This window comes from Raphanus sativus, chromosome 8 (genome assembly GCF_000801105.2).
Source record: "Raphanus sativus cultivar WK10039 chromosome 8, ASM80110v3, whole genome shotgun sequence".
Classification (NCBI taxonomy): domain Eukaryota; kingdom Viridiplantae; phylum Streptophyta; class Magnoliopsida; order Brassicales; family Brassicaceae; genus Raphanus; species Raphanus sativus.
Window position 1 is genome coordinate 9,501,697 of NC_079518.1, and position 15,242 is coordinate 9,516,938.

Genomic DNA, 15,242 nt, shown 5'->3' on the forward strand with positions numbered 1-15,242 from the left:
GTGAAACGAGATAGTGCTCTAAAAGTATACATAAAGCTTCATGAAGTGAAATCGATCGGCGTAGGATAAATATAGGATTAGTTGGAAGAATATTAATAAAATTATCTTAGACATGATAAAATAAAACTTTGTAGAGATCTTTTGGAACACATATTTTGGTAAGTAATTATATATAAATAAATATATGTAATAAAGATTAAACCGTACAGTCATGGAAATAAAAATCAGTTTTTAATTATAATGTTTCATAAGATGGATAACACCTCAATGAAGAACAAGCATATCAACACAAAACAAGAAGCACACACTATATTGTAAAAGCTGGCTCTATTCACTGACCAAATGATTGGCAAGCTTACACTTTGATACGAAGAGTATAAATATATAACTATCTCGGCAAAAGAGATTACACTCTTTGGAAATGCTGAGATCTTTTCAAGACTGTCCAAATCTATCTCTACCGATTAATATAATATTGCTCACTTTGAGCATGACAATTTATTTTTAACTCATTTCCAGGAAGACTTTATACTAATCAGAATTGAACATTTTTTGTATTCTAAATATTTTTTGTTTAAATTTCTAACGTTGACATTGATATTACAACATTGCTTATGCTAAGATCTTAGCTTTACTGGAAGCTCTGAAGGATAAAGAAGACAAATGGAGAGAAGAAGCAAGCGTAGTAGAAGCAGAGAACTATTTAATCAGTCCACAACAAGCTTGAAAGATGTTAAATTTCTGGAAGTTCACAGTTTCTAGTAGACTTTCTCACTTCTGATAACATGGAAATATTCCAATAATGCAAGTTTCCCAATAATGACAAATAAAGTTTTGTAACGATTTTGAGAAATAGATTAAAAAAGCTACAGACATTTTAAATAAAAACCGATGATAAACCCCAAATCTCCATCCCTAATGCCACAACTTCATGCAGAATCCAGACTGAACAACCGCAGACGCACCACCACCAATCGCAGAACGCTTCATCGAAACGCGGTCGCTGAAAGTATGAACAAGCTGCTCAGCTAAAGCCACAGGATCATCAGCAAAAGTATCCATGAATATCTTCACAACTCTGCTCTCTTGTGGGGTAGCTCTCAAGCTATACCAAGTCAGAAACTTCTGTCTGAAGTCTTTCTCAATGTGTCCTGAACACTCGAGCTGTCTTATGATCTTCACACAATGCTCTAATCCACTCTCTGCTCCTCCGTTCTCTGAATGATGATCTCCGTTGTTGTTACCGTTTTCTTTAACCGACTTCTTGTTCCTAGCTTGACGGTTCTTGGTTTGGTCCGACTTGAAAGGAGTAACCGGAGAACTGTTTCCATTTGTTGTAGTGACCGCGACGTTCTTGTCCTGAACAGCTTCTTCCTCCTCTTCCAACAGCACAGCCCCTTCAACGTTCTTCTCAGTCTGCACAACGTCCGCTTCCCTTGTCCTTTTCGCATCATTTTCCTCGGTCGTTGGAGAGTCTTTCTTGCCGTTCTGAGGAACAATGTAGCCGTTGTTGGACTCAGCTTCAACAGAAGACAGAGTACTACAGTTTGTGAGAGGGCTTTCGCTTCTTTCATCAGGGCTACGAGTCATTACGTTGATCACATCGACTCCAAGCTCTCGCGTTCCGCTAAAGGACACAACCTTAAAGCAATACTCAGACGCTGGAGCTAATCCAGAGACGACAAACCTTGCGTTTGGAGTGAACAACGTGCAAGTAGACTTCTCTTGGTACTCTTTCTCGGTGACCTTCCGATGCCAAATACTGTAATGAACGATGTTTGCAGGCGAGGTGACTTCGTTAGAGGCGAGGATCACTGTGAGTGAAGTTGCATTAACATCCTCGAATCTGATCTTGGTTGGTGCTACTACTGTGGTTGCTGTATCTGCAGATATCTCATTGCTCAAACAATCTACCAAACAAAGCACCATTTATTAATCATACATACATACAATTAAAAACATTACTCTAAAATCATTTTTGTGATAAAGAAGCTGACCATGCTGCATCTTAAGGCTGCGTGGTGAAGGCGATGCAACAACTTCAAGAGATTCAAGAGCAGAAGAGCAGAGTTTCTGCACATCAGGTCCTGAGTTTAGCCTGTTTACAATCCCTCTACCCATCTTCATAGTGAGAGGACCCACATCAGCTTCAAGACTCTTCACAGCTTTCTCCACAGCCTCACACAGATTTCGATATTTACTACTCGATCCTTTGATGAGCTTCTGGACTAGTAAGAGACGGTAGCAGAGTATGTCTACTCTTCTTGCTTCTTTAGCAATCGTCAGCTGCTTCTTCCAGCATTCAAGCAAGCTGTTCCGTTTACCGCAAGAGACGCAGTAGAAGCAGCACTCCTCCTCACTCTGCTGCTTTGCGAGACCGGATTTTTCACTCTCGAAAGCACATTCGAGATGACACGAGAACCCGCAGGAACCACCTTCAAAGGGAGGATCCGAGCTGCATGTCAGCCAGAGACTAGGATCTTTGTTTTCATCATACTTCCGACAAATGCAACAAGAGCACCTCCTGCAAAACGAGTCTTCCTGTCTCATCACACCCCTGCAAGCCAAGTTGTTGCAGTAGGTAGTAGTAGTCTTCTCCTCCTCTCCTTTAGCAGTAACCGAGTTGCAGCTACCAGAGGCATTGTTGTTAGCCACGTAACGAGTAGGGTTATCGACCTTCCTCGATCTCTTTGAGTTTCTCTGAACAGGCAAACAACAATCAGAATCTCTCTTCTTCTTCTTCTTCGTCCCATCATCACACTCTCCAGAGCTTTTCTCGGATACAATCTTCATAAGAGTCTCGATGATCTTGACTTTGGTCAAGCCGGTGTATTTTCTCTCTTTCCCCATCTCAGCGCATAGGATCTGGAGAATCTCTTGGCGGCTCCATGCCTGCAACACTTCAGGAGCTAGATGTGATGATTGCTTGGACAGCTCGTAAACAAGCTGTCGCTTCTCCTCAACACTCATTTCACTGCATTTGGATGAGTCACCTGCAGCTCCTGTGTATAGAAGGAAAAAGGGAAGTCAAGGCAATGGAGAGACACTATTACATGAATCTGCCTTAGAAAGCTTGTGTCTGATCTTTACATAAATGCTGATGAAAGAGCAAAAAAAGATGATGTTCTTTGGGAATGGAACAAGATCCAAAGCAAAAAAGGTCCATGAGACATATCAAAGAAGAAGTCAGCAAGTTAAAGGGAATAAAATCAAAGAATGATCCTTTTTTTATATATATAAGTTATAACAGTAGTGACATCTCATGGAATCTTATTCTCTAGTCATTTGACGCACGATTATATTAAAGAAAACACCCTAATTTTTAACAAGAACCAATAATAGTGGGAGGAAAACATAGAGAACCAATCAACAATAAAAAGTGAAGACACAACCATCAGAAGAATCACCAATGAGAAAACTTGATGATAAAATTAAGAAGCTAGTAATCTAGATCAGTAGCAGATAAATAATAAGTCTCAAACTTTGAGATAAACTGAGTTTAAAAAAAAAAAAAACACAGCTTTGAACTGATACAAATAAGCATCCAATGCTCTTCATAATCAAAACATTACATAGGGAACAACAAAGAAGAGACACAGAGTTCGATACATGTTAAGCAACCAATGAAAACACAGAATCGTAAGCGTTAAAACAATACCATCGTGAGAAGAATCCATCGAGAAGTAATCAAACCCACATTACTCTAAGAACCAAACCAAACTAGAAGATCTTCAAAGCCTGCGATGTGAAGAAGACAAAGGACAAAAATGAAAAAGTTAGTATGAAGAAAGGATAAAAACTTGTGAGAGAGAGAGAAAAGAGATCGGCGAAAGAAAAGACAAGAGAATAAGAAAGATGGCTTACCTAAAAAGGAAAGCTATTCGCCGAGCTGAGAATAGAAGAGATCAATCCGAAAGGGGGTCTTTTCTCTCTCTCCCTCTTTGGGAAAGTTCCGGAGCACGGAGAAGCCGGAGGAGGAGAAGAGAGAGAGAGAGAGAGTCGCTGACTCGCTGTGTGAGAGAGAGAGAGAGAGAGAGAGAGAGAGAGAGAGAGCAGCTTGAGATAGAGAAAGAGAAGATGGGAAAGAGAGGCCTATAGAGATTAGATGTGGGCCCCCACAAAAAGGGTTAAATAGTTATTTTATTTCTTTTATTTAACCTCTCTTTTGTGTTCACGTTACTTCTGTGTTTTCGGTTTGGTGTAACGTTTTCTTACTTTTCTTTTTTTATTATTATTAAATTCTTTTTTTTCTCTCTTTTATAAGAATTGTTTATATTTATTTCCATGTGACACACATAAGGAATAGTGTTTTTTGATTGGTAAGTCTCCTATTCTAATATTAGAATACGATATTAGTTATTAGTTATCATTTTCCAGATTATTATGCGGACGTCGTGCATGGTAACATTGTTTTTTTTTTTTGCTAAAATGCATGGTAACATTGTTACGAGCTGTATTTTCAAAAAAAAAAATGAATGGTTAAAATACTTAACGGTGAAAGAATTAATTACTGTGGATTGGCAAGTGGTAACATTAAAAGTTAAAACATTACAAGACAACAATTTTTAATGTTATCATCTCATCATGTGGTCCTTAAGAGAGTTGTTCAGTTGTGACTGACTCCTATTCCCAAAAATAAATAATAGACCATTGCAACGGGTAAGTTGGTACAACGCAGTAAACAGTTTATTTACGTCGGTAGAAACTTTGAGTATATATAATATATGATTAATTACAACAAAAAGTCAGCATAATAATCAAAACTTAATCATGAAAGGGGTTCATATTTGTAATTGGGTACATATATGGTCCATCAGATTAACATAATCATGCACTTTGTGGCACTTTTATGGCAAATATAAAAGAATCACACCAACCGCAACATGTCATACTACAAATAAATACATATTTAAAGACTTAAAAAGTCAGAGTAATATAGCAATATGTCGTGAATTCTCAGTCATCTTTAGCTTATTGCTTGTCGACAACAAATCCACTTATGTTGTGACCCATCACCCATGCACGTAGTTGCATATAAAGATGAGTCGCAAAGAAGATTCTTTATGTGCGGAAAGAGTCTCTGACCATTTCTTTCGTAGTCCGAAAGTTAAACTTCTTCATGTGCTACTTTCATGGATTATGCGAGTCCTTGCAAATATTTGAGAAATTTAATGCCTATTTTGAAAATAAAGGCCCAATCAGCCCAATAAACGGAGCCTGTTATTAGAATTAATGTGTAAATATTGTTAAGAAAAAGTATCATAAGAGGGAATCAATAATGTGTGAATTGTGAAGAAGAGTATGATAACTGATAACATTATATATTTTCAAACTATGTCACTACGTTAAGAGATGTTTTTTTTTTTTTTGAAGATCTACGTTAAGAGATGTTCTTAGGGAAAATGCATGTAAGTTGTGTAGAAGTTATAAAGAAAAGTATGTATTTGCCTTGTTTTCTCACCACTGATTCTGACCAACTCTCTGGTGCGAACAGCTACATGCATGACTCGCTATTACTTACTCTTTGCTTACTCGCTATTACATACTCTTCACGATGTGCACTGTTCTCGCTTACTTTTTGCTTGATATCTATTTAATCTTTTAACCCATATTGTTGGAACTATAATACTACCGTTATTATGATGTATTTTCTCGAAAAATACTTCAGTATAAATACATTTGTCTACCCTCATTTGCTTTCAGGATGCCGATATCTTGTGGTTTCGCGATCCCTTTTTCCAGATACTGATACACAAACCTATCAAGCAAGAATCACCTGAGATATGTGATGATACATCTATTCACCGTCCCTTACTCTGTTTACTATTAAACTACATCTGCAGGGCCATGCAATTGGAATCAACAAAAACAAAGAGCCATGAGACTAATATCGCTCAAGATCGAAACTGCAATTTAATTGGAAATATAGAAAAAGGTCCGCAAGAAACAGAGTACATAGCTCAAAAATAAAAGTAAAACATGAAACACAAACAAGACTGAAATTCAGACGCAATCAATGCAGTTTAGTCGACTTCTTCTATCTTGGGACCAGCACCTCCTGCAGAAGGAGGGGCTTCATCGTCATCCATTCCACCTGCTTCACCACCAGCTCCTTGATACATCTTAGCTATGATCGGATTACACACACTCTCCAGCTCTTTCATCTTGTCTTCAAACTCGTCCGCTTCAGCCGTTTGGTTCCCGTCGAGCCACTGGATCGCCTCCTCAACAGAATCCTCAATCTTCTTCTTGTCTGCAGCAGGAAGCTTCTCACCAATCTTCTCGTCCCGGATCGTGTTCCTCATGTTGTAAGCATAGTTCTCGAGCGCATTCTTGGCTTCAACCTTCTTCTTATGCTCCTCATCCTCAGACTTGTACTTCTCCGCCTCTTGCACCATCTTCTCTATCTCGTCTTTAGACAAACGACCCTTGTCGTTGGTGATCGTGATCTTGTTCTTTTGCCCCGTGGTCTTGTCCTCCGCAGAGACGTTGAGGATCCCGTTCGCGTCAATGTCGAAACACACCGTGATCTGAGGGACGCCACGTGGAGCTGGAGGGATGCCAGAGAGCTCGAACTTCCCGAGGAGGTTGTTGTCTTTGGTCCTAGCCCTCTCTCCTTCGTAGACTTGGATCAACACGCCAGGCTGGTTGTCCGAGTAAGTTGAGAAGACCTGTTCCTTCTTGGTCGGGATCGTGGTGTTTCTCTGGATCAACGTGGTCATGACACCACCGGCTGTTTCGAGACCGAGAGAGAGAGGAGTCACGTCCAACAGAAGAAGATCTTGCACCTTCTCGTTCCCTTCACCGCTCAGAATAGCTCCCTGCACAGCCGCTCCGTAAGCCACGGCCTCGTCAGGGTTGATAGACTTGCAGAGCTCTTTCCCGTTGAAGAAGTCTTGGAGAAGCTGCTGAACTTTCGGGATACGCGTGGAGCCACCGACGAGGACGACGTCGTGGACCGTGCTCTTGTCCATCTTAGCATCGCGCAAGCACTTCTCGACAGGCTCCATACACTTCCTGAAAAGATCCATGTTGAGCTCCTCGAACCTAGCACGCGTCAGCGCGGAGTAGAAATCAATCCCTTCGAATAAAGAGTCAATCTCGATGGTGGTCTGAGCGGTGGAAGAGAGAGTCCTCTTCGCTCTCTCGCAAGCCGTCCTCAGCCTCCTCAGAGCTCTAGGGTTACCGCTAATGTCCTTCTTGCTCTTCCTCTTAAACTCTTGAACAAAGTGGTTGACCATTCTATTGTCAAAGTCCTCACCTCCGAGATGAGTGTCTCCAGCGGTAGCCTTCACCTCAAAGATACCTTCCTCGATAGTCAAAAGAGAGACATCGAAAGTACCACCACCGAGGTCAAAGATCAAAACGTTCTTCTCTCCAACACTCGTCGCCTTCTTATCAAGACCATAAGCAATGGCTGCAGCAGTAGGCTCGTTGATGATACGCATCACGTTCAAACCAGCGATCACTCCGGCGTCCTTTGTGGCTTGACGCTGAGAGTCGTTGAAGTAGGCCGGGACGGTGACCACAGCGTTCTTGATGGTGACGCCAAGGTAAGCTTCAGCGATCTCGCGCATCTTGATGAGCACCATTGAAGATATCTCCTCGGCGGCGAACTGCTTCTCTTCTCCTTTGTAGGAGACGACGATCATGGGCTTGTCGGCAGGGCCAGGGATGATCTTGAAAGGCCATAGCTTCATGTCGCTTTGGACTGATGCGTCACTGAATCTCCGACCAATCAATCTCTTTGCATCTGTCACAATTAAAAAAAACACAGTTTTACTCAAATCATTCAAAGACCAAAACTTTCTTATTACACTAAGATCTTACAACAAAACTAAGATTCGAAACCCTAAATTTCACAACTTTATCTTCATATAAACCCTAAAGATGACAACTTTAGTATTCAACTAAATCTTCCAATAAAAACCCTAAAAATCACAACTTTCGTATTCAACTAAGATCTTCTTATAAACCCTAAAGATCAAAGCTTTAGTATTCAATTAAGATCTTCAATCAAAACCCTAAAAATCACAAACCGAGAAGGTGATGAGGTGACGTACCGAAGACAGTGTTAATAGGGTTCATGGCGACTTGATTCTTAGCGGCATCACCAATCAACCTCTCGGAGTCGGTGAAGGCGACGTAAGACGGCGTGGTTCTGTTTCCTTGATCATTGGCGATGATCTCGACGCGGTCGTGTTGCCATACTCCGACGCAAGAGTAGGTAGTGCCGAGGTCGATTCCGATAGCTGGACCTTCTCCTTTACCCGCCATCGTGTGAAGAAGCTTTGAGGCGGCTATAAGAAATTAGGGTTAAGAGCTTGTGGTGTGGAGAGAGAGGGAGAGAGAGGGAGGGAGAGTAGATTAGGTTTGAGTTTATATATAGAGCACGAGACTTGTGTTCCCACAATGTATGAGGTAGGGCTGGGCGTTCGGGTATCCATTCGGGTTTCGGTTCAGTCCATTCGGGTTTCGGGTTTTCGGGGTCAAAGATTTCAGTCCCATTCGGATATTTCTAAATTTCGGTTCGGATTCAGTTCGGATCTTTGCGGGTTCGGTTCGGATTCGGATAACCCATTTAAAATGTTTTTAAATTTCCAAAATTCATTATATACTTTAAATTTTCAAAATCTATAAGAAAAATAATATATTACATATAAATTTTCATAACATATATGTCAAAATACCTTAATTTAACATATAAATTAGTTTTCTTTGAATATTTGGATAAAAAATCAATAGATATTTAACTATTTTGGTGTTTTCGGTATACTTTAGCTATTTTAAACATTTACTTTTGATTATTTGCATATATTTTCCGAGTATTTTAGAAAACTTAAAGGTATCTTATATATTTTTAATATTTTTAATATACATTATATATAAAAACAATGTATATATTTAAGTATATAAATTTATTTCGGATACATTCGGGTACCCAAAATATTTCGGTTCGGATCGGGTTCGGTTTCGGTTCTTTAAATACCGAAATTTTGAACCCGTTCGGATATTTAATCAATTTCGGTTCGGATTCGGTGCTACTTTTTCGGATCAGGTTCGGTTCGGTTTTTCGGGTTCGGATTTTTGGCCCAGCCCTAGTATGAGGTTTTTCTTCTAGACCGTTCCGATGAGATTATGCCTTTTTCCAAATTTTTAATTATGCAAAATAGAAAAAGCACAATTGATATTTAGCATTAATTATGCGATTTCTAATTGCCAATTTAACTATTTAGCATTAATTTACCTTTTTGGTATAAAATGTAATTTTGATTTATTAAACCTAAATTGACATAATTATTTTGTTAATATTACTAGTTCAATTTTTTATTTTCCATTTTACTTTAATAATTAGTATTTTTAAGTAAAGTGTCAAATTTCAATATTTATTTGTTAGTCAAAGTTCAAATAGTTTTATGTTTTTCACTGTAATTTTATACTTATTTTATTTATTGTGTCCATATTAATTAAAAATTTGCTATATTTAATATTTTTATGTGTAAATTATATATTAAAATAAATTTATTTTTGCTATTGTAATTTTATTATCAAAATATGCAAATGCAAAACTCTAAAAAAAAATTGTAACAAATTATTATTATTTTTTGAAATAGAAGGGGCATCATTTTAAAAAGCTTGGTGTTTTTTGTTGTTGTTATCTGATAACTAATTTGTTTTAAGAGGATGATTACGCTGCTGATGATGATGAGTACGAGGAGAAATTGAAGAAAGAGGACGTGGCTCTCTTCTTCTTAGCCACGTTAGTTTTTGTTTGCTAATATTCTTTGTCCTTGATTGAAACTTTCCTCTCATTCTCTTGTGTCTGATCTTGATTTACGATTATGATGTGTAGATATGGAGACGGTGAGCCTACAGATAATGCAGCCAGATTCTACAAATGGTTTACCGAGGATAGTCTTTCATTCTCAGTGAGACGTTATTGTATTCTCTTGTTTCTGAAGATGTCTCACTCACATGTGTGTTACAGGGGAGGGACAGAGGAGAATGGCTTAAGAACTTGAAGTACACAGTGTGTTTGGATTAGGAAACAAACAATACAAGCATTTTAATAAGATTTTAATATTTATTTTTTTTAACTAGGTTTTAATAATTTGAAATCTTTATTTATGTTTTTCCCTCTCAATACTTTTTGGCCTAGCTAATAATGTTTCTTTTGTTGTAAATCTGTGTTGCAGGTTGCCAAAGTTGTAGATGACATCCTTGTTGAATCGTTTCTTGTCTTGTGGATGCCCTCTGCTCTGCTCTGATATTGATGTATTTTGTTATTGTTTTTTTAATATAACTTGATGAGTGGTTTGTTCAGGTGCACAGCGGCTTGTACATGTTGATCTTTGAGATGATGACCAGTGTATTGAAGATGACTTCACCGCATGGTATTCAATTTTTTCTCTTCTATTTCTCTGTTTGGGCATATGTTTTTTTCTTTCTTTCTGAACTCACTTTGCCGTCTCTTGCAGGATAGAAGCATTGTGGCCTGAACTGGATACATTGGTGAGGGGGAAGGTGATACAGCTGTTACACCATACCATACACTACAGCCGCGTTAGAATACAGAGTTTCTATTCACAACTCTGAAGATGCGTTGAGTGAGAAACACTTGACTAACGGGAACGGTCATGTCGTGCTTGATGCTCAACATCCTTACAGGTGCGCTAGATTCTTCTGTCTTTTTAATCCCCTTATCATCTTTCCTTATCAGTTGATCTAATTGGTGTTTTTTTTCTTGAGTGTTTAAGGGGCAAATATAGCTGTGAGAAGGGAGCTTCATACTCCAGACTCTGACCGTTCATGCACATATTTGGAGTTTGACATTGCCGGAAGTGGACCGACGTGAGTATTTTTTGCTTCTTGCTAATAACCTGTCCAGTAACAGTGGGCAAAGTCTTGAATGTACGTTTGGTTTCTTGTTTGTTAGGTATGAAACTGGAGATCATGTTGGTGTTCTTTGTGATAATTTAAATGAAACAGTAGAGGAAGCACTTAGGTTGCTCGACATGTCACCTGATAATTATTTCTCCCTTCACTCTGATAGAGAAGATGGCACACCCAATCAGCAGCGCGCTTCACGATTGTATGACTGTTTTCAGTATTTCACATGTTTGTCAACGTCACTAAAATCTTTTTAAGGTATTGACCTTGAACAATTAACTTAAATAGGTACTTTTTTTTTTCAATATGTCTTGATACAAAATTTGAACATGACTTAAAATTCTAGTGAGCTATTTCACAAAAACGGCTGTATTTGTCTAGGCTGAAGTAGAACGTGATTAGTTATAATTATAAGTCTACTGCAAATAGGTCAAGAGTTTCTTTGAATGTGGCCAATGGATTACTCATATAGCGCCACATAGTGGGTCGTAGATTGAGGTCTAATAAAGATAGTTAAAAACGACAAGCATACCTTTTCAATAACAGAACGCCAGAAAGAAGTTCGATTTCTCTCATAAAGAGCTAAACTGCTTGTAACGTTCTGGTTTTAAGGTATCAAACAACTTAAAAATATTTATGAAGAGTAAAATGGGTTTAAAACGCTCATAGAATACACGACACGACTTCAAACAGACTAGCGATCTCTACGTCATTGGTACCAGGCTAGTCTTGTTCAGCGTCCGCGAGTTCTTCATCTTCTGGGACACCTCGGACATACAAAACGTTGTTGCATCTGGGTGGACAAAACAAAGCCAGTAAATTAAACCACGAAGGGATCCAAACAGTCCACATAACAGGTAGTTAACGACCAAGTCCACCTCTTAAGTTCCCACTAACTAATAAGTTAATAACACTTTAGAAACATAAACTGATTCACTTATAATGGAGAATGCAGTAAAGACAAAAGATGTTTTTATTACCTGATCAAGATCTCTCCAAGGTTTCCTGTCAGTTGTCCATCGATATATTCCTCGGTGTTTCCCAGCTGCAAAACAGAAGCAAACACTAGTGATTAATCTACGTATATGTGCTAGTACATATCAACATTTACCACTCGTATGTTTCCAGCATTTTTCTATAACTTTTAAGCAGAAGGAACATTAAACAGATTGGTTTTGGGGTATCGACAATATAACATCAATCTTTGTATCTAAAAGTTCAATGCCAATATATTTATACATAACATAAGCGTTTGCAAACAGAACATAAAAGGTAAAACTAAATACGGTACCTGCAAGTTCATGTAGGAGTCAACAGAGGCAAGGAAACCTGTGATTAAGAGATAAGATTGAGCAAAAAAAAAAAAAAAACAGGTAAGATACAAGCTTTGGTTAGCAAAAACTGTATACAATATGAAGCTGCGTAAGTACCTTTGTATTCCATTCCCCATTTAAGCTTAACAATAACCGTCTTTCCGGTCAAATTGTTCAAGAATGGCTTCGGGTTAACCGGTATCGTCTGCACAAATTTCATACAAAAACAATGTATATCAAATAACACACTTCCTTCTCATCACACTTCATCAACGAATGCAAGTTAACAAAAATAAATATTAGTATTAGCTCAAAATTTTTTTTTGGACGACAGTATTAGCTCAATTACAAATCAAGTTTCATATAAACCCTAAATTTTCTAAACCGTATCCGCTAAAACCCAAACCCCAGCAATAATCTTGATACTCTAATATATATTTACTTATATAAGTAGCTAAATCAAGAAATCTCGAGGTGGAAGAGCTCAGAACGCCAAAAGTTCGGAGCCTTTTGCAAACCCTATTACGATTCTAACCTTTAGGCTCTACGAAGAAATCAAATTTAGGAATCGAAGCACAAATTAAAGAGATGGAGACTTACAGCCATGGTTTTAGGGAGCGAAGAGATTTGAATCGTCTAGGATTGGGATGAAAACAAATTGGAACAAATTGCTCCTCTCTTCTGCTTCGATCTCTGCTTAGGGTTTTTTGGTTTCGGGGTTTTCAAGATTCATAGCTATTACAAGGACTGTGATATTTCTTAAAGGCCCATTAGTAGATTAACGGCCCATTAATAAGTATCATCATTACTGTGCATGTATATGTGTGTCTAGCTAGCCCAAAACAAAACTCGGATTATGTATTTTGGGATTTGTTTGTATACATGTTATTAGATTTCTCTATATTGATGAACTAAGGAGGCTTCCACGTCTGATATGGATTTTGATATAGATATACAGATTAGTGTCACTGTCATGTATGTGAAACAGTTAGCTGTAGAACTTTATAACCTATTCATGAATCTACGGAACAAACATTTATTTTCAACTCTCTATAGCATTTAGTCACTTACTAAGCTAAAGAGGATGAAGATTTAAAGATTTTATCTGATGTGAGAGATATTACATTGTTCGAGAAACCATAGAGGCTGTCGGAGACTCGGAGTAAAGAACGTCAACCATACACTAGCGAAGTACGTGGACAGATGTTTGTTCCAAACCAATATACTATCATTGAACACACCACGCATTGGTTTTCTTTAGAAACACGTCTAAAACCTCACGAAACATAGGTTCAAGTTTTACAAATAGGTATACAACTTTACAGGTTCGTATATCATGTTCCCTGAGGATAAGAGTGAAATTAAAAAAAAAAAAAAGCAGGCTTGTTCTTCTTGACAAAGCCTTTTTAAATCTCTCACCCTGCTTGGGGAATGTTGAATCATTTAGCATGTATGTTGTGTGACCAACACGCAAGAATCTGTTTAAAAAAAAAACACCATGCAAAGAAGAACGTTAAGATTTAAGTCTGTTGTAGAAAACTTGAATTTATAATTTAGATTTTCAGAATATTATTCACCTGTCAAAGACTAATAAGCTCGAAAGAGTACTGCAAGAAGGGAAGGAACAAAGACGGAGAATGGTTGTGTTAACAAGACTCTGATGAAACAATATGAGAACCCTAGAGAGAAGAGAGAGACTTACATAGAAGAAACAAGAGTAGCGTCAAGGAAACAATGAGCTGAACCGGCCGGTTAAATGGAACCCCAAACCGCCTTTGATAGTATCTGACTCCGTCAAAGAGCTGCAAAAAACAGTAAAACAACAAAGACTTTATAATCCAATCTCATCGTATTGAGATGATCTTTTTCAACTGCAGGAAAGCCTTTACCTGGTTATAATCACGACATCTCTGCATCCAAAACAGAGGCTTATAACCTTTTTCTTTAGGAGTAGCTTCTATCTCTGACACATAATCCTCTTCTTTGGCATCAACACGAACATCAACCCTCAACGCGCTAATATCAGGAACATTAGGTGAGCTCCATGTCCTTCTCGTACCGAGTTTCTTGCCAGCACTCTCAGGGCTACCTCCTCTCTCGTCGTCAATGTCTATCACACAGTCAAGACTCTCACCGTAACACCTACTCAAGCCGACGCTTTCACCGCTGAGACTCTCGGACGTCTGAGAAGATCCAGACAGAAACATGGCAAGGTCATCACGCTCCTCTCTGTTGAGATCCACCACCCAGCGCAGAGGCTGCTCCCCGTTCTCGCTTAAAGCAGATTGCACTCGGTGGATCTGGTTTTCAATAGCGGAGACAAACTGTTTATGCCTAGTCAACGTAGTGTCGTCACGACAAGAACGTCCATGGCTCAACCTCACTGCCCTCTCAAACTCTTCCAACTGATTCAAAAATCACGAGAATGATTATATGTTTTTTTTGTTTGGTGTGTGTGTGTGAAGCTGTTTTAACAAACCTGCCATTTAGCTGTGCTCAAAGCTGCTTGAAGTTCATTGCAGAGGTGGTCTGATTCTACAGAGACTCGAGCACCTTCTCTCTTCTCTTTAATCCACATCCTATATGCAGATTCCATCCTGCAGCAAACACAAGAAAAGACAAACACAGATAATGGCACTGCTTCACTAAAAACAGCTCAATATAGGAATCAAATACACATAACTCCTCAATTAGATTATGCTAGAACTAACCAATCCTCTAAAGGAAACAATCTTTCAACCTCATAAAGCTATACGAATCATTCAATAAAAATGAAAAGGGACATTACGTATCGGCAGATTGTTGAACCTCCTCGGCGGCGGAGAAAAAGACATCCTTTTGCCAAAGATCGAAGCTTTTAGCTACCATCATCCTTCTAAACCCTCAATTACGAAGATTCAACAAAAGGGTCTTCGAACTAAACGAACCGGAGGAAACCCAAAACTGATTCTGCAAGAAAGAAAGAATTAATCTTTTCCGCTTCTTCACACTTCCAATTTAAAAAGTCGTTTATCGAAGATGGGTAGCCTGCACTTATCG

At 38.5% G+C, this 15,242-nt stretch overlaps 4 protein-coding genes and 1 long non-coding RNA gene across 5 annotated transcripts; 1 reads left to right on the forward strand and 4 right to left on the reverse strand.

Annotated features, from left to right (window-relative positions):
- Positions 1 to 720: 720 nt before the first annotated feature.
- Positions 721 to 4,041, reverse strand: LOC108822937 (VIN3-like protein 2). The gene is made up of 4 exons (XM_018596146.2): positions 3,865 to 4,041; positions 3,659 to 3,738; positions 1,998 to 3,002; positions 721 to 1,910 (listed from the first exon to the last, which is right to left on the reverse strand). Exons 2-4 carry the CDS (start codon positions 3,675 to 3,677, stop codon positions 916 to 918), a joined length of 2,019 nt encoding a protein of 672 aa, XP_018451648.2. The 5' UTR covers positions 3,678 to 3,738; positions 3,865 to 4,041; the 3' UTR covers positions 721 to 915.
- A 1,857-nt stretch (positions 4,042 to 5,898) lies between these two features.
- LOC108822446 (heat shock 70 kDa protein 1) lies at positions 5,899 to 8,358 on the reverse strand. The gene is made up of 2 exons (XM_018595521.2): positions 8,064 to 8,358; positions 5,899 to 7,753 (listed from the first exon to the last, which is right to left on the reverse strand). The coding sequence occupies exons 1-2, from the start codon at positions 8,275 to 8,277 to the stop codon at positions 6,024 to 6,026; spliced, it is 1,944 nt and encodes a 647-aa protein (XP_018451023.1). The 5' UTR covers positions 8,278 to 8,358; the 3' UTR covers positions 5,899 to 6,023.
- A 1,514-nt stretch (positions 8,359 to 9,872) lies between these two features.
- Positions 9,873 to 11,254, forward strand: LOC130499181 (uncharacterized). The gene is made up of 4 exons (XR_008938047.1): positions 9,873 to 10,394; positions 10,479 to 10,668; positions 10,758 to 10,851; positions 10,937 to 11,254. It is a non-coding gene; the product is annotated as an uncharacterized LOC130499181 (long non-coding RNA).
- A 154-nt stretch (positions 11,255 to 11,408) lies between these two features.
- LOC108820749 (probable small nuclear ribonucleoprotein F) lies at positions 11,409 to 12,925 on the reverse strand. Its single transcript, XM_018593758.2, has 5 exons — positions 12,804 to 12,925; positions 12,321 to 12,408; positions 12,182 to 12,219; positions 11,871 to 11,935; positions 11,409 to 11,683 (listed from the first exon to the last, which is right to left on the reverse strand). Exons 1-5 carry the CDS (start codon positions 12,807 to 12,809, stop codon positions 11,614 to 11,616), a joined length of 267 nt encoding a protein of 88 aa, XP_018449260.1. The 5' UTR covers positions 12,810 to 12,925; the 3' UTR covers positions 11,409 to 11,613.
- A 482-nt stretch (positions 12,926 to 13,407) lies between these two features.
- On the reverse strand, positions 13,408 to 15,242 carry LOC108821645 (uncharacterized). The gene is made up of 6 exons (XM_018594642.2): positions 14,992 to 15,242; positions 14,683 to 14,800; positions 14,093 to 14,608; positions 13,906 to 14,005; positions 13,781 to 13,810; positions 13,408 to 13,681 (listed from the first exon to the last, which is right to left on the reverse strand). Exons 1-5 carry the CDS (start codon positions 15,072 to 15,074, stop codon positions 13,791 to 13,793), a joined length of 837 nt encoding a protein of 278 aa, XP_018450144.2. The 5' UTR covers positions 15,075 to 15,242; the 3' UTR covers positions 13,408 to 13,681; positions 13,781 to 13,790.